Source organism: Piliocolobus tephrosceles, chromosome 11, assembly GCF_002776525.5.
Source record: "Piliocolobus tephrosceles isolate RC106 chromosome 11, ASM277652v3, whole genome shotgun sequence".
Classification (NCBI taxonomy): Eukaryota; Metazoa; Chordata; class Mammalia; order Primates; family Cercopithecidae; genus Piliocolobus; species Piliocolobus tephrosceles.
The window spans coordinates 87413531-87432300 of NC_045444.1; the positions used below are offsets into that span (position 1 = coordinate 87413531).

The following is an 18770-nucleotide window of genomic DNA, read 5'->3' on the forward strand; positions in this document are numbered from 1 at the left end:
TGCAGTTAGTCTCTCTTGGTAGTATTCTTCACCTTTCCTGTGAGTTTAAAATTATTTCAAGAAAAGTTAAAGCTTTTTAAGAATCACAATAATGTAGTTAATAGGAATAAATAAAAACTTAGCGGGGCGCGGAGACTGACGCCTGTAACCCCAGCACTTTGGGAGGCCAAGGCGGGCGAGGATCACTTGAGGCCAGGAGTTGGAGACCAGCCTGGCCAACATGGTGAAACCCTAAAATTAGTCGGGCATGATGGCCTGCACCTGTGGTCCCAGCTACTCGAGTGGCTGAGGGGGTTGGATGGCTTGGGCGCGGGAAGTCCAGGCTGCAGTGAGCCGTGATGGCGCCACTGCCTTCTAGCCTCGGCGACAGCGCGAGACCCTGTCTCAAGAAGGAAAACAAAAAACAAAAACATACACACAAAAAAACCACAAAGTGCGTTCACGTTTGCTATGACTCCCAGACATCAAATCATAAACGTACCGGGCGCGGTGGCTCCGCCTGCAATCCCAGCACTTTGGCAGGCCGAGGCGGGCGGATCACAAGGTCAGGAGTTCGAGACCATCCTGGCCAACAGTGAAATCCCGTCTCTAATAAACACAAAAATTAGCCGGGCGTGGTGATGCGCGCCTGTAGTTCCAGCTACACGGGGGGCTGAGGCAAGAGAATCGCTTTAACTAGGGAGGCGGATGTTGCAGTGAGCTGAAATTGCGCCATTGCACTTCAGCCTGGGCCACAGAGCGAGACCCCATCTCAAAAAAGAAAGAAGAAAGAAAGCAAGCAAAAAAAAAAAAAAACACCTCGCAGTGCTTACTCCTAACGCGTGGAACTTGTGTCGACATCCACCCTCGGTTACTGCATACTCAGTCACACAAGCCAAAGCAGGAAACAGCAAGCTGGCAGCGTCACCGAAGAGTCTCAACTAAAAGGGACTCCCGGAACTAGGGATGGGGACTCGGCCTAACACAGTGAGTGCCGGCTATTGGACTTTTGTCCAGTGACAGCTGAGGCAAAGCCCAGGGCTATCCAAAGACCACGGGAGGGGGTGTGGGAGAGAAGCGCCGTGAACAGCCATCGCCCAGCACCAAGTCCGCTTCCAGGCTTTCGGTTTCTTTGCCTCCATCTTGCGTGCGCCTTCCGGGCGTCTAGGGGAGCTAAGGCTGAGGTGTCAGCGGCAGGAGAGTCCGGCCGCGACAGGACGGTACGTGCCCCACGCTCTAGCCCCCGCCGGCGGCGCCGGAGCTGTCCCAGACCCCAAGCCCCGACTCCCGGCCCTGAATCAGCGTTGCAGCAGGCCCTGCGCCTGCCGCTCCTCACAGCCCTGCGCTCCGGGAAACTGCAGGTGGTCGGCAGTGGCCAGGGGATGGCGGGGGCGCTTCTGGAACCTGACTCAGTTTTGTAGATTTCTTATCTCGGTTGTTTACCGCGGGCTGAGCGGAATGCCCCCGCTTCCGCTTCCGCCCCGCTCCGAACCCCCGAACCCCTTCTACCGGCAACTCCGCCCCGGATTCCCAGAAAGGGGCGACCTGGGCCACTGCGGTCCAAGCTTCACCCCGATGGACCTGAGAGACCGGAAGTAACCCTTGGCTAACTCTAGCCGCCCCCTGCAGCCGCAGCCGCAGAGGCCCACCCGCGAGCTTCAGTGGCGGGTCCTTAGCGTCGTGTAAACTTTGCTTAAATGATCTTGAGAGTTCAATTCTTGGAGTGAACTATTGAGAAGATACGGTATTTTTCCTTTCGAAAGTTGTTGGGAACGTGGACTTTCCCAACAGTTGTGTGTGCGTTCGACCTCACTGAGTGGGAGCCGCCGCCCTGTAGGGAATTTAACAATAGCCTAGTCAGGGCTGTTATTTTCCAGAGCAGTTTAATATCTATTTTGCCCAAGTGCAAGGAAAGCTTGCCTTGGAAAAGCTGGGAATGCCTGACTGAAGAAACGTTTTTAGAGCCTTTTAAAATGAACCTGTTTCTGCTATTTTTCCACCGCTTCAAAAGGACTGGGAAATGTAAAATGACTTCAAGATGTTCTTACTTGAGAGTGTCCGGATTTGGACAGAACGCCATGTTCTTTTAATATTAACAGTGGCACGCAGTAGAACAAAGGCCACTGAAATTCAGAATCAGTTTTTGGCTCCACGGAGTAGGAAGTAAATTCAAGGACGCCAGAGGTCTTGCGAATGTTTTAACTGGTTGACATTTGAAATTTGTTCTTAAGCAAAGAAGGGTGAAACCAGTAGGGGGTTAGCATATAGCATAAGTAAAGCTTTTTGAGTATCAACAAACTGCAATAATCTAGAACTGAGAGCGGGCTCTGGAAAGTTTGACCTGCTTTAGAGAGAGATTTCAGATAAGAGGAACGGAGTTTTTGGCCCTTTTCGGGTTGGTGATTCCCCCAAATAACCTTAGAAAAGTTTTGTTTAACAAAAAACCTGGCTCGAGCTCCAAGATCTTTTTTTTTTTTTTTTTTGAGACAGAGTTTCACTGTTTTTGCCCAGGCTGGAGTGCAATGGCACGGATCTCTGCTCACCGCAACCTCCGCCTCTCGGGTTCAAGCGATTCTCCTGCCTCAGCCTCTCAAGTTGCTGAGATTACAGGGATGCACCACCATGCCCGGCTAATTTTGTATTTTTAGTAGAGACGGGGTTTCTCCATGTTGATCAGGCTGGTCTCCAACTCCCGACCTCAGGTGATCCGCCCGCCTTAGCCTCCCAAAATGCTAGGATTACACGCGTGAGCCACCGCGCCCGGCCCAACTCCAAGATCTAAACAAAAAAGACTGGGTCGAAAGGAAGTTTTGAATGTTTACTGTTTGCTTTACATACATTTAATGTTTGTAAATGTTTGCTTTACATACATTTTCTTGTTTTGTTAATACTTGTTTTACTTACAGCTTTTGGGTCAAATGTCCTCGTTAAAATGGCTTTCTCTAGCGACTTTATGTTTTACGTTTCTGTTTGTAACTGACATTTGACCTCCTTACTTGCTTCCTTATACCGGTTACTTGCTTCCTTGTCTTTGCTTGCTTCCTTGTACCGGTTTCCAAGGTGAAGCCATTTGCAGGGTCGCTGGGTTTCCCCCTCCACCCGAAAGTCTTGCATGACCCGGGGTGGGCGGGATAAGGTGCAGTTTTTTGAGCGTTGGGCTGGGGGCCTCCAGGAAGCTGAAGCGGAAATTGCCTAGGCCCCTGGGGCATCGGAGGTCCTACCGCAGCTCCTCGTAGGTGGTGGGGGCGCAGCGGCGGTCCCCACTCAGTCCTGGTGGGGCCGCACGTAACTGTACTGAGATATGCATAAGCCCTTTGACTACGCATGGAGAATTTTACCTCCGAGAGACACGCAAGTGGCCCTGTGCAAGTTTCAACTGCGAGGGGGCGGGGAATTCCGCACACAGGATTGGAGAATTTATGTCTTGTGTGGTAACATTTCAGCCGGTGGGCGGCGGGGATTAGGCGTGAAGCGGTTCAGTAGGCAGAGGTTTTCGGACGCCCTCCGGTGAAGCCACCTGTTGATGTATTTGACTTTCTGTCCTTGTTCCTTGTCCCATCTGGAGCATTTCCAGTTCTGCTTTTGCGGAGCAGCAGGTCTGAGCTTGTCCGGCGAGGGTGGGAGTTGGTCCCGGCGGAGATCCAGTGGGAAGAGCCGACGGCTGCCCGGGCGTGAGTAGATCGAGAATCCTGCCCGATCCCTGCCTCTGGGCTGGTGTCGCCCTGGGCTCCTGGGACGTTGGGGCACTGTCCCCCGATACTGGCAGAAAAGAATTGAGTCCTCGCTTTTGGCCCTAGGTCTCTTCTTTGAGCCTCCAGTGGACTCACAACACTCTGAGGCATGTTGCTCTTTCAAATACCAGGAATGGACTCTGGGGAATGGGGCACCCTTGAAGTCTGATTATTTCTTCCCTGTAGAGCCCCAGGGGCTAATTAAACTCGTGTTTATGGACTCCAGTGCCTCCTTGCCTTTAATTCAGTATAATCCTACCAACATTTATTGAGCTTCTCTGGGCCAGGTAGAGTTCTGGGTGCCGAGGACATAGAAATGGATCTAAACTTGGTTCTTATCCCCATAACCTCACAATATGGTTGAGGAAGACTCAGCAGTTACCTACACAGGTAATTTCGAGTCAAGGTAGCTTAGACAAGATCCACTGACAGCCTGCCTGGGGGAAGCCTGTGGGCCATGGTGGGGCAGTTATGACACCATGGGTTCTTTTTGTTTATTTGTTTGTTTGTTTTGTATCTTCTTTTAGTATGCCCAGGTAACTTGCAGAACCCAATCGTTCTTTCTTACTATAGATCGGTGAGGTGAAAAGCACTATCATTATTGGAATGCCCTGTATCTCCATTATACTCTCCTCCTGTCATCTTCCCTCAGAAGACTTGACACCCCACCCTGGTGCCCTTTCTCTGTACTTTCATATGCTCAGCGGCTGTCTTTGCACTTGCTTCAGGATTGTACCTAACATTCTGTACTGTAATGCATTTTCTTCAGACACTCTTCAGTCAAGTTGTATTACAATTACCTGGGTTAAAATACATGCAAAGTAAATAGAGAAAACCCCCAGGGGTTCATTCCCTAGAGATAACCAAAGATTTCAGTGTAATGTTTTTCCCCCCACATTTGTGCTCTCAGATGCAGTCTTTTACATATTTTTTTTAAAAAAACACTCATTTTTGTTTTCTAGTTTGCAAAATATTTCATTTTTAAAAATTGTGTTTATTTACAACCTGCTTTTTTCTAAAAAAGATTCAAGGTGGGGCCTTTTTTCTTTTTTTTTGAGGTGAGATCTTGCTTGTTGCTCGGGCTGGAGTGCAGTGGTGATCATAGCTCACTTCAGCCTCTAACTCTGGGCACAGGCAATCATCTCACATCAGCCTCTGGAGCAGCTGGAACTACAGGTGCGCACCACCACACCCAGCTGCTTTTTTATTTATTTATTTTTTTTGAGACAGAGTCTCACTCTGTCGCCCAGGCTGGAGTGCAGTGGTTCTATCTCTGTTCGCTGCAGCCTCTGCCTCCTGGGTTCAAGTGATTCTCCTTTGAAAATTGCTTGCTTTTCTACACTTGTTCTGTATTTATGTTCCTTTGATGGTCTCCACTTCTAGTCACTTTCTTTTTTTGATGATTTAGGTTTTTGGCCCAAATAGATAAACATCTTCTACATTATTTTTCTCTTATTCTCGATACTGGGTTGCCATCTTTGTTGATTTAGTACTTGTTTTGAAAGAGAGAAGCTACACACCACTTGATACCACTTTCGTCTGCATACTCAAGATAATTTGTATCTTCTGCAGTGAGCTCTTCAGTTGAAGAAGTGAATCATTTATATGTATATTTATATACTTTAAAAATGTAATTGAAAAATCCTCTCATAGTTACTTACTCCAAGGTTTAAAATGTTTCCCAGGGTAATGAGTTTCTTTAGTCATGTGACTTTAGTAATGGGAACCAAAGCTACCTTTCCTACTTGTGAAATTCTTGAGTTTTCTCCTTGAACTTCCTTTGTATCTTCCCTTTGGCTTATATATCTGTGTTTTTTGTTTGTTTTTACTTGCAGCTTTCAAAAGTAGTTTTCAAAGTCAATGAGATTGTTTAAAAGAGTAGGTACCTGACAGTCTCTTGCTTGAATACTATCTGGTGAGTAAACCAAATTCCCTGCAACAATAACCACAACTTGGAATCAAGAGTTAAATGAAAAAAGTAACTCCTTCACCATTTACTGAGCACCTGCTGGGGCTAAGGAATGGGAGCACGTAGATCTCTCTCTGCTATCTGGAGCTCCCTTTCTGGTTGGAAAACATAGAAGCAGCACAAAAGTTTCGCTCAAAACCTTGGCCATGGTATGCTATTGAAATCCCATAGTTCAGATTTTATACGTGACTTGAGTTCTATTCTAAGCCATGGCTGGATTATTTTAATCTGGCAAATAATCATAAGGCGGGATTATTTTAATCTGGTAAGTAATTATAAGGTTGTGCTCTGTGATGGAGCTGTTAATAAAAGATGTGGTAGCACAGGCAAGTTGTATATAGCACAAAGCTATACCCCCAGAGGAGACACTATATCACTTGCTGTCTGCCTAGGCTTTCTGTAAACGTGCTGGCTATCATTCAGCCTAAATGTAGAATGAGTCTATCCCTTTAACCTGGGTAGTCACCAGGAATGTCAAGGAACCTAGAACAAGGAACCAGGCAAGAGATGAGAAACTAGGGGGACAGATGAGTAGGTACCAGGGATGGTGATGAGACTGAAGCAAGTGGGGAATTTTAATTTTCTTCTCTACTTTTCTCTATTTTCCAGATTTTCTTAGAGCAAAAAGCAGGTAGTGCTTTTTATAGAAAATGAATGCTATATAAAAGTAATTTTAAGAACTTTATATCCCTAGTATTATGTACAATTTCTGACTTTGAACAGAGCTATCTCCCAAAGGGCCAAGTTTAGCCCTTTAGTTACAATGGAGAATCTGTTGTGTAAACTGAGCAAATATACCTGCCAAGTTGAAATTTAATTTAAGCCAATCTTGTCTAGATTAACTTAAGAGAATTTCTCCTAAATATTTTATTGCAGTAATGTAGCATAATTGATAGTATGCTATTCTCTTGAATAGATGGGATTGTTTCTTGAGCCACTTTTTATTCCTTTGATCAAAACCTTGAGGAGAAGGAATGCCTGTTTTCCTGACTGCTGTTGCATGAAGTTAGACATCCAGTTCTTCTAAAGGTGACATCAGATGGTTTAGATACCTAAAAAGAAGTGAGGCTAAGCCATAGGTCTTCTTCATACTACCTGAAGTTGAAACCTGGTCTCTGAACTCAGTCTTTGCCGAAGCATTAAAATCTGACATCTTGCTTAAACTCAGGCAGCTTGACCTGTTGTTCATTTTTCTCTGTCACATAAATTGAAGCCTGGTAATAAATTGATGATGAGTTCCAAACATCCCCTTGGTTGGATACATTGTATTCTCCCCACTGGCAATGAGGTCCTGCCAGTGTCCAGGAAGTTTTGCATGGGGACTTACCCATCCTCTTAGAATTACATTGCAAGTCACTCTAAAGCAATAGCATTGTTAACGCATGTAGTTGCAAAAGCTTCCTTTCACAAGCTCACTCTTCTGGATCCAACAACTAGGTTCCAAGTATGGTATCTTAACTACACCACCAGCTCCATCTTGCTTCATTGTATGTTATGAAGGGATGAGTAAGCATTACACATGGGCTGCAATGGTCCAATGATGACCAGTCTGTTTAAGACCCAAGATGGCTGAGCTTGGCAGCCCTGACCATTGTTTACCACAGTCTAATGAATATGAGTAAAAGCCTATCTATCCCCAAGGACCTCCACATATGACAGTACTCAACTGAGTCTCACATAGGATAGAATAAGATAAAATGCTGGAAGAGAACACAAACAGTGCTATAAAGCAGGAAGAGATGACTTGATTTGGGGATCAAGACAAGCTTATGGAAGAGCTATCTTGAAAGATAAGATATAATTTCAGGCACAGACTGAGAGGAGGGAAGGGGCTTTCCAAATGGAGGCAAATGCTTGAGTGAAGTTGCTGGGACAGAAAAATACTGTCCGGGGACCATTGAGATATTTGTTGGTTTGGAGTTAGATTATGGGTTGGGCTAAAGTGGGGATGATACTCTTAGTGCTTGAGCTATGTATCAGAAGTTTGTCCCTAGTGTGATGCACAATTTCTGATTTTGAACAGAGCTGTCTCCTGCAGGGCCACTCTTGGACCTTTAGTTACAGTGGGCAATCTGTTGTGTAAGCTGAACAAATATACCTGCCGAAGTGAAAATTTTAATTTAGTTAAGGGCACTACATCAACTGATTTACCTCCCTTGCTCCTGGTGACTTTTCCCATGTTTCTATATCCAATTAGATGATGATTTATGATCTTTTGATCTAGATGCTTTCTCATTTCTGATTCATTCTTGTTTTCTGCAGCCTACATGTAACTGTTAGGAACCAAGGAAGTTAATTGCAGATACTGTCTGGTTGGAATTTGTGGGAGCTTCCCTGAGAGTCATGAAAAGTCTGTTCTTTCTTAGTCTGTTGTGTGCTGCTGTAACAAAATACCCACAACCAGGGTAATTTATAAAAACAGAAATTTATTTCTCACAGTCTGGAGGCTGGGAAGTCCAAGATCAAGGTGCTGGCATCTGGTGAGGGCTGCTCCCCGCTTCCAATCTGGTGCCTTGAACACTGCATTCTGCAGAGGGGAGGAATGCTGTGTCTTAACGTGGCAAAAGGTGGGAGGGCAAAAAAAAAAGAAACTCCCTTTATCAACCCCCTTTATAAGGTCATCTAATCCTATTCAGGAGGGAGGCGCCTCCAGGGGAATGATCACCTCTTAAAGGCCCCACCTCTTAATCCTATCGTACTGGCAACACCTGAACTTTGGAGGGGACACATTCAAACCATAGCAGCCCAGCCGGGCGCGGTGGCTCAAGCCTGTAATCCCAGCACTTTGGGAGGCCGAGACGGGCGGATCATGAGGTCAGGAGATCGAGACCATCCTGGCTAACAAGGTGAAACCCCGTCTCTACTAAAAAATACAAAAAACTAGCCGGGCGAGGTGGCGGGCGCCTGTAGTCCCAGCGACTCCGGAGGCTGAGGCAGGAGAATGGCGTAAAACCCGGGAGGCGGAGCTTGCAGTGAGCTGAGATCTGGCCACTGCACTCCAGCCCAGGAGACACAGCAAGACTCCGTCTCAAAAAAATAAATTAAAAAAATAAAAATAAAAAATAAAAAACCATAGCAGCCTCATCAAAGAATTTTATAAAATATAACTTCTAATTTTATGTCATTTTATAATTGGGATCATCTGTTGTTCTGCACACCAATAGAGTAGGAAGGTGAATTTTGTTATGTTCAGGATGAATGCACAAAACTTCTGTGAGATGGCCACATTCTACTTTACCCAGAATTGTGCAACCTCTTCTCCTTTTAGAAATTTCTGGATGACACTTTGTTTCATGTTCACATCTCCACTGGGGCTTCCCAGACACCTGAAAGTTCAGGTTTGCATGCTGCTTTCTGCAGCTGGCAAGACAGGTTTCTCCATTGCCGCCCAGTTTGTGGGGTTGCTTAGAAATTACATTTGCATTCACGCCATAGCTCATTGGACATGACATTGCTTTCATGCCATACGATGACCTTGCTTCACATAGAGAAGCAGTAGAAAGAAGGGAATGTTAAATACGTCTTTGGATGGCTTAGCTGGTCCTGCTGCATGCTTTGCTACTGATTACAGGGAACAATATGTGCCTTTGATGGAGGTAGCGTTGGTGTTCTGTGAGAAAGGTTGAGAAGCCTGACTACACTTAACTGCATTTGCTGACACCTGGTTAGGGCTAATGTGGGTACCGGGGAAGTGCGTTAAGTGCTTCAATAGAGGTGTTTTGTTTTGTTTTGTATTTTTTGAGACAGAGTTTCTTTTTTTTTTTTTTTTTTTTTTTTTGAGACGGGGTCTCACTGTGTCACCCAGGCTGGAGTGCAGTGGCCGGATCTCAGCTCACTGCAAGCTCCGCCTCCCGGGTTTACGCCATTCTCCTGCCTCAGCCTCCCGAGTAGCTGGGACTACAGGCGCCCGCCACCTCGCCCGGCTAGTTTTTTGTATTTTTTTTAGTAGAGATGGGGTTTCACCGTGTTAGCCAGGATGGAGAGACAGAGTTTCACTCTTGTTGCCCAGGCTGGAGTGCAGTGGCGCCATCTCAGCCTACTGTCAAGCTCCACCTCCCAGGCTGAAGAGATTCTTGTGCCTCAGCCACCTGAGTAGCTGGGATTACAGGCGTGCAGCACCATGGCTAGCTAGTTTTTGTATTTTTAGTAGAGACAGGGTTTTGCCATGTTGGCCAGGCTGGTCTTGAACTCCTGGCCTCAAGTGATCCACCTGCCTTGGCCTCTCAAAGTGCTGGGATTACAGGTGTGAGCCCCTGTTCCTGGCCAGTTCAGGCATGAACTTTAGAAAGTTCACTTAGATGGAAGGTAGATTTGGAGAGGGTAAGGTCGGAAGCAGGGGAACATAATGACTAGGGGAATGAGTTTGGATGAGAGATGGATGGTAGGCACCAGCACTTAAGGGACAGGTGCAGAAAGAGTATGCTGAGGAGTAGGAGAAAGTTAGAGAAGGGTCTGTGTAGAATATAGTGGTGTGAGCTCAGCCAAGGGAGAAGAGTTTCAAGGAGGGATCAATTAGCAGTGTCAGCTGGAGTTGAGCAGTCAGTTGAAAGAGGACTTCCAAGTTTTTGGATGTGGCAGCCAGGAGGTCACTAGGGCCTCAACAAGAGCTGTGTCATCAGGGCTGGGATATTAGGAGGGGCAAACAAGGCACTCGCTTCAGGACAACATGTAAGGGGGTGCTCAAAAAGTCAGTCATCAACATAGATAATATTTTAATGCAATCTTTTAAAAAACAGACATAAATGCCAAAAATCTATGATGAACAAAATACCAAAAATTTAAATAAAGACAGCATCAGTATTGCTGATTGTCCCTTTTGCCTCGTGTTCCAGTATGGCTCAGGACTGAGTGTGGCTGTGTAGAGGAGATGGTGGGGTGAGGCGATCCAGGTGGAGGCCTGTTGAGGAGTGAATTATGGTTGAAGAAACTGAAGCACTGAGTACAGACTGTTCCTTCACGAGGTCCCAGCTTTATGTGAAAGGGAATAAATTGAAAGGATGGTCGGTCTAGGGGACCCTCAGGCTTTTTTGAGGGTTTTGGCTTTATTTTTTAAGATGGAAGAGACTTGCACATGTTTACGAGCTGGGAGGAGCTGTCTCTGGAGGTAGAGAGAGGATGATGAGAGTAGACATAGGGACTTAGTAGAGACAGGAGGGCACACAGGGAGGCTTAGCCCTAGGCAAGCAGAGGGACAGCAGGGACCAGCTGGGGCAGTGGAAAGGTAGAAGGTGGCAGGAGTTTGTGCCTGATATATGGATGAGAAATGGCATTGGAGGTGGTGTTGGGATGGAAGAGAGTGGTGCAGGTTGGAGCACTCCTTGAAGGGTGTGGGAAAGGAACTGACTAGAGTCATCTTGTAAATGAAACTGTTGAGCAGCTGTAAGGCCCGGCTCAGGAAACCAGCAGGGTGTGGTGGTAAGTAGTTTTCAGATTGTGTTATCTCTTCTCCCTTCCTTCGGAACTACTTGCTACTCGAGTTGTAGGAGTGTTAGAGGCTTACTCATTAAGGCAGGAGTGCTGGAGTGATCAGCCATCCCTGTTTGCCTGGGACTGAGGGGTTTCCTGGGACTCGGTCACCCTAGATGCTGCAGGGCTCGCAGGCAGGAGGGAAAAAGGCGAGATAGTTGAAAATGCTGGCCAGAGTTTGTAGCATGCGCCCTCTGGGTCTCCACTGTCAGAGGGTCTTTGAGCTCAGTTCTAGTGGCAGCCTCCTGATCCTCACTTCCCTGGCTGAGGCAAGGTTGTTCCAGCAGCCCCAGGAGTCTCTGTTAGAATCCCACCCAGAGCCCCTTCCTCCAGTCCTCTCAGCAGTTTTGTTGGTTCCAGTATTAAGTGTAATTTCTATAAAAAATGCCTGGAGTATTTCTGTTTCCAGAACCGGATGCTCCTGTTAGCTAGTGTGTGAAAAATAACTCTGACTTGCCTAAGCTTTGTTGGCGTTTTGAATAATAATTGGCGATAGTCTCATGACTTCTGCAAGAGAAATGAAACAGAAATTGATCTCAGGTTTTATTTGTTCTTGTTGTGAAGGTCGGGGACAGTTTGTCCCAGGGTGTGGGTGTGGAAAAGAAGGGGAGATATAGTCATTAAATTAGAATATGCCTGTGAGGGGAGTTAAGGGGAATTCCTTTAAAATTCTAGAAAACACACACAGTTGCCAATTTTGTCTGACTGGGGAAAGTGAACTGCTGAAAACACTGCGGGGAGAAGTGAAACTAATGGAATCTTGATTAGTTAGGAGGATTGGGTATTTTAAAGCAGGGAAGAAAAATAATTGGGCTTGGATATTCCTTTTGCCCTTCATCTGAGTAAGGTGAAGGCAAGTGAGTCTTCAGAAGTGAATGGGACACTGAGTCCGGCAGCTCAGGCTGGGTGGAGCTGGTAACTGATGGGCACAAGTCCTTTTACTGGGCCCTAAAGAACTCACTCATCTGGGTGTGGTGGCTCACAGCATTTTGTAGTCTCAGCATTTTGGAAGGTTGAGGCAGGAGAATCTCTTGAGTCCAGGCGTTTGAGACCAGCCTGAGCAACACAGTGGGACCCTGTCTCTACAAAAAACTGAAGACCTTATGAGCTTCCCTAGTCTAAGAGTAATTTTTATGTTAGTTTCTTGGCTTGGGCTTAAAAGAAACCGCAACAAAGTGGTGATTATTCGGACCCCAGCCCTACCTCTCCCTAGTATGCTCTCCTTTCTCAAGTGCCCAGCACCTCTAGCCACAGTGAACTGCCTCCAGCATACACACATGCTGATATTTTGCTGCATCTGAGTGGGCTGGCTCCACACGGGATCTGTAGTTTCCTTTTGATATTTTCTTTCAGTGTGCCAGATGCTACCACTGAGTAATCTAGATTTTGCTGCCAAACTCTACCCCCATGAGCACAGAGGGAAGACAGTATGCCAGTGCTCTTGCTGAGTGTGCGTGACTGGGTGTGATGGTTGGAAGAAACAAACTGAGCAGATCACGTTTTTTAAAATGATTATCTAATTTGTTAACTCTTGGTGGCATTGTTATATTGTTGATATTTATGAATTACAAAAGTTAGATGACTGTGAAAAAATAGAGAATTAGAGATTAAAGCACTGTTGGCCTGCGAGTGGAGTATAGATTTGGGCTTTCCAGAGCACATAACATTTGTATTTATCTTTCTGAGTGCCAGTTTTTCCACTTTCATTGAGCAAATTTATTTTAGTAAATTTAACTTAGCAAATTTAATTTCTCCAGTTATTTACAAATAATCATATTAAGTGAAGTTTGGATGAATGGACACACCCATTTCAAATTTCTAACATTTTTTCCCCTTGTTCTCATATAAAATTTTGTATTTATGTGCTTTTATTTAAGATAGCTCAAATCTTTTGTGGACTGATATTGTATGTAAATAAATAAATGGATTCAGTGCTTCTTTCACTAAATACAGCTAGATAAATATATAAATATACTTGAACACAAATACAAAGCAACCATTGGCAATTTAGAGTTGGGTTGTGTTTCCACTTATTTTTTGTTAATAAATTTGGTTTTAACCTGAAATACTGTCTTATAGGAACAAATAAAGAACACAGGAGGTGATTTAAGTTTTAGCTGTGAAACTTAGAGTAGATAGGTTAGCAACTTAAATTTTGCAAGAAAATAGGATGTTTCAATGGAAGAAGTTAAGAACACACCCATTGCATGAGCTCCTTACCCCTCCCACCCAGCCCCATCCCCAGAGTGAGATCTTTCCCCAGATCCTCTGTAACTTCCCGATGTTCCACTGAGAACATCAGAAGTACTGATGGCAATTGCTGCCATGTAGCAGTGCACTGAGAGTCAGGGCCTCTGGCACCTCCGTGGGGCTCAGGGTCTGAAGACGTGATCCAAACCTGACAACTTGCTGGCAGGTTCTGTGAGCATTCGTGATGAAGTTGTGAAAAGGGCTTGGGGTCTAGGAGGATGGCAGCAGAGGTTTCTGCCTCCGGGTGTGAGTGAGGGGCTTTTGAAGTAGGAGAGCAACTAGAAAAAAGGAGTGGCATAGGGACAGAAACTTCTTTTCCCCATTGTTTGTTCAAGGCCACGTGGGTGGAGTCATTGAAGTGGAGATTTAACCCTGTGATGCAAGTTTCCCTGGTTTAGTCAGGCTGTCTGTCATTGGGCTTTTCCCTCTTCCTCCTACTACATACTTCTTCCCTATTCCTCCTACTGAGGTCATTAACCCCTTAGTTTTTTTTTTTAAACCCCTTAGTTGTAATTTTCCCTGTAACATGCTTTACATTCTGATGAATTCTGAAAAAGAATGTGGGGTTTCCTAGGAGATGATTTCATCTGTTGTTTCATTTCCTTTACAATGTAGGTTTTCTTCTCTGTCGCTTTGGATTAGTCTAACATTTTGGCTCTGTCTACCAAGGATCCCTTTTTATAGACTTCTATAGATCCCTTTCTATAAAAGTTAATCTACTTAGGTCAGGGAGACCACCAAGAAAGAAAGAGCCCATACTTTCAATCTTAGGCATAAGGTAGCTTGATAAGATTTTCAGAAAAATTCCCTTTTAACCACAGAACTCCCCCACTGGAAAGGATTCTGAAAGAAATGAAGTCAGCCCTCAGAAATGAAGTTGACTGCCTGCTGGCTTTCTGTTGACTGGCCCGGAGCTGTACTTCTGCAGACCCTTGTGAGCTTCTCTAGTCTAAGAGTAGGATGTCTGCTGAGGTCATCCATCAGGTCGAAGAAGCACTTGACACAGATGAGAAGGAGATGCTGCTCTTTTTGTGCCGGGATGTTGCTATAGATGTGGTTCCACCTAATGTCAGGGACCTTCTGGATATTTTACGTGAAAGAGGTAAGCTGTCTGTCGGGGACTTGGCTGAACTGCTCTACAGAGTGAGGCGATTTGACCTGCTCAAACGGATCTTGAAGATGGACAGAAAAGCTGTGGAGACCTACCTGCTCAGGAACCCTCACCTTGTTTCGGACTATAGGTAATTCATCAACTCTTCCTGAGGCTGATAGGTGGGAGGGATTGAAGTGTCTCAGACTCTATTGAATGGCAGAAACGAGGATAATAAGAAGTGCAGCCACTTTACTGTCTCTGCCCACTTATCCAACTGCCAGATGACGTCACTTCATTCCTGTGAACCCTTTAAATTCTTGAAACTTTCTCTTTTTCTTTCTCTCCTTTCTTTCTTTCTCTCTCTCTCTGTCTCTCTCTCCCTCTCCCCCTTCCTTCCTTTCTTTTCTCTCCTCTTCTCTTCTCTTTTGACAGAGTCTCACTCTGTTGCCCAGGCTGGAGTGCAGTGGCGTGATCTTGGCTCACGGCAACCTCCGCCTTCTGGGATTCTTCAGCCTCAGCGTCCCAGGTAGTTGGGACTACAGGCGTGCGCCACCATGCCTGGCTAATTTTTTTTTTTTTTTTTTGTATTTTTAGTAGAGACGGGATTTCACCATGTTGGCCAGGCTGGTCTTGAACTCTTGACCTCAAGTGATCCACCTGTCTTGGCTTCCCAAAGTGCTGGGATTACAGGCGTGAGCCATTGCCCCTGGCTGAAACATGCTTTCTCAAAGGAATTGGGATCATATGCAGGTAGAAGGGACAGATGGTATGTGTTTGCCTGAAGGATAGAATGACAAGATATGAAGAAAGATAGGAATGACTAAGAGCTAGTCATTCTTGCCAGCCTCTGACAGTGTGAGATCTGTGGCGGTGTTTACTAGTTCATTTTCTGTGAAGTCAGTCCTTGATAATTTCTGGTACAAAGAAAGGAAATAACAAGTCTGACAGTAATCTTCCTACCTTTGTAGAAACTCCATCATCCCTTCTGAATCCCCGTTGGCTCTACCCCTGCTGAGGAAGTTTATCAGGGTGGGATCCCTTCCTGTGCTTCCTGCCCTTGGAGACGTTGGAGAGCCCGAATTGAAAATCTTTTCAGTTAACCACATTTAAACCCCTTCCGTCCAAAGAGGAAATGGTCACTGGAGTCTGCTTTAGTTCCCACGAGCTTTGGGTTGCTCCTTCCTCCTGCTTACATGTTAATGTCTTTTAGAGGTTCAGAGGGGCATGGAAGCTACTGACTGAGTTCCTGGGGAAAGGAAGATAACTTGTAACCTTAAGTTGGTGTTTTCTTTTTTTTTTGAGACAAAGTCTTGCTCTGTAGCCCAGGCTGGAGTGCAGTGGTGCGATCTTGGCTCACTGTAACCTCTGCCTCTGGGTTCAAGTGATTCTCCCGCCTCAGCCTCCTGAGTAGCTGGGATTACAGGCATGCACCACTATGTCTGGCTAATTTTTGTATTTTTACTAGAAACAGGGTTTTGCCATGTTGGCCAGGCTGGTCTTGAATTCCCAGCCTCAAGTGATCTGCCCTCCTCGGCCTCTCAAAGTGCTGGGATTATAGGCGTGAGCCACCGTGCCCAGCCAGTGTTTTTTTTCTCGACCACCAGCCTTTTATTATGTTGATAATGTGTATTTGGAGATGATATATATTATCAAGAACTATACTAAAAAGAGCTGAAAGCAGTGTGGGAAGTATATGAGATTTGAACTTGGAAAGCCTGTTTTTTTTTTTTTTTTTGAGACAGGGTCTTGCTCTGTCACCCAGGCTGGAGTGCAGTGGCGTGATCATAGCTCACTGTAGCTGGAAGACCTGTTTCAAGCCTCAGATCTATCAGTTACGGCCAGGCAACCTGGGCCAATCACTAACCTTGTTGGGCCTTTGTTTTCCTACTTGTAAAGCGAAAACTAATAATACCCGACTTTACAAGGTTGTTATGAGTATCAGCTGTAATAATTTACTATGTGAGGTACTTTTTAAACTGTGAAGCACTCTACAGATACAAGGGATTATTATTGTTGTTGTTGTTATTGTTTTTTTTAATCTTCCACCTATTCAGCCATCAGTTTTAATGTCAGTAATCTTCAAACTTTCTGGGAGGTGCCAACTGAGTTTCAGTGAGTAAATTAGGGCAATCTCTCCATTTCCCATTTCCTTGCTATGATGAATGGAGATTCTTCAGGCCCTCTGGGAAGAGAAGGGGGCCAGTAGACGGGGAGTGCTAGATTTATTTATTCATCTGGTGAGTGGGCTTCATTGTGTATTGGCTTGTGCTAAGTGTTTTGGTAAGCTCTAGCACAAAATGAAAAATCTGTCATCCTCGAGAATCTGAGAGGCTAACTGGGAAAACGGGCTTGATGACAATGTCATGATAACAATACTAACCACAAGTTGTCCTTAGGAGCCCCCAGTAAAATGCGGTTGTTGGTTCTCAAAGTCTATTTCCTGGAAAAAAAAAATTATATATATATATAGTGTTAGCTCCAGCTGCCACTGAGTCAGGAGAGGCTTTCTAGGCAAAGACATCTAAGTTCAGGATCCCCGTGATCCAGATGCCTGTACCCTTTAAGTTCAGTAGTGGGCTGGGATATGTCAGGTGTTTCTTTCCTTTAGCATCTTGCAATTCAAAATATGGTCCTTGAATCAACATCACCTGAGAGCTTGTTAAACAGCGACAACAAGGCTCCTTCAAATTCTATTTCTGTCTTTTATGTTAGTCATTTGGGTTCTTAAGTCATTTCACTATAACCTCTGGGGGAGCTAGGGGATTCTTTAGGGAAGTTTCCGTTCTCTGAGTTGTTTTCAGAAGCTGTTAGTTGGCAAAGGAGGTACCATCTCCTATTAAATGGGCAAGGACAAGATCCCTTTTTTGAGTTCCCTTAAGATCTCTTCCTGGGGTGATCCAGGCTTGCTGTTTTATGAGGGAGGCACACATTTACACAGGGGCAAGAACTAGTCTTTCAATCCATTGTTGCATAGGGGAGGTGTGGGCATTTGGAGTTGTCTTAGGACTTGTGTCTGAATTAACTGAATGAACTTTTCTGGTTTGCAGAGTGCTGATGGCAGAGATTGGTGAGGATTTGGATAAATCTGATGTATCCTCATTAATTTTCCTCATGAAGGATTACATGGGCCGAGGCAAGATAAACAAGGAGAAGGTGAGTTTTCTTCTTTTTGGTTCATGGTCCCAAGAGCCTATCAGAAGTGGGAGCTACTATTTTTGATACAAAGGGAGGGAAGCAGGCAATCTGCTGCCACTGTAGTGGGAGTCAGACATCTCAGGTGGTTTTTAAATAACATGAATGGGAAGAGAATTGGTTTATGAATTGAAGAAATAGGATAATAATATCTTCTGGTGTGGCCTTGGATGTTTCTTTTATCCTTGGATTTTATCCTCATTTCTGTAAAATTCATAGGCCTGGCTCATACATGTTTCCCTCCCTGGTTTGACGGGGGTGTGGGGAGGACATCCCATCTGCTTGTGCTGGGTGGAAACAGGAAGGAGGTGCTAGTCCATTATGGTATCGCTCTCCTACTGCCATCTATTTCTCCTCAGCTGACTTAAGGTCAGTGTGGGGTCTAGGCTGCATGTAGGAGTGGGGTGGGGGGAGGTTCTTGTGACTGATGTATCTGGGAAATGGTAAAAGTAGAGATTTAGAGTTGAAAACCAGGAGGCCGGGGGTGGTGGCTCACGCCTGTAATCCCGGCACTTTGGGAGGCCGAGGCGGGTGGATCACGAGGTCAGGAGATCGAGACCAACCTGGCTAACACAGTGAAACCCTATCTCTACTAAAAATACAAAAAAAGTAGCTGGGCGTGGTGGCAGGCGCCTGTAGTCCCAGCTACTTGGGAAGCTGAGGTAGGAGAATGGCATGAACCTGGGAGGCAGAGCTTGCAGTGAGCCAAGATCACGCCGCTGCACTCCAGTCTGGGTGACAGAGCAAGACTCTGTCTCAAAAAAAAAAAAAAAAAAAGAAGGCCGGGTGCGGTGGCTCAAGCCTGTAATCCCAGCACTTTGGGAGGCCAAGATGGGCGGATCACGAGGTCAGGAGATCGAGACCATCCTGGCTAACCCGGTGAAACCCCGTCTCTACTAAAAAATAAAAAAAAACTAGCCGGGTGAGGTGGCGGGTGCCTGTAGTCCCAGCTACTCGGGAGGCTGAGGCAGGAGAATGGCGTGAACCCGGGAGGTGGAGCTTGCAGTGAGCTGAGATCCGGCCACTGCACTCCAGCCTGGGCAACAGAGCGAGACTCCGTCTCAAAAAAAAAAAAAAAAAAAAAAAAAAA

At 45.5% G+C, this 18770-nt stretch overlaps 1 protein-coding gene across 11 annotated transcripts in view; it reads left to right on the forward strand.

The window, feature by feature from the left end:
• Positions 1-807: 807 nt before the first annotated feature.
• CFLAR (CASP8 and FADD like apoptosis regulator) overlaps positions 808-18770 on the forward strand; it is a 56214-nt gene continuing 38251 nt past the window's right edge. For 3 of the 11 annotated variants that reach the window (XR_003309466.2, XR_002733016.2, XM_023218727.2), the window contains exons 1-3: positions 1248-3650; positions 14217-14636; positions 17536-17641. Coding sequence is in view for 9 of the 11 variants with exons in the window: in XM_023218727.2 (XP_023074495.1) it covers positions 14356-14636; positions 17536-17641 (387 nt within the window). In the remaining 2 variants the exon portion in view is untranslated. Of the gene's footprint in view, positions 1200-1244; positions 3651-9832; positions 11095-14216; positions 14637-17535; positions 17642-18770 lie in introns of those variants that run through there. The other 8 variants (XM_023218740.2, XM_023218773.3, XM_023218738.1 and 5 more) reach the window with 7 other exon arrangements.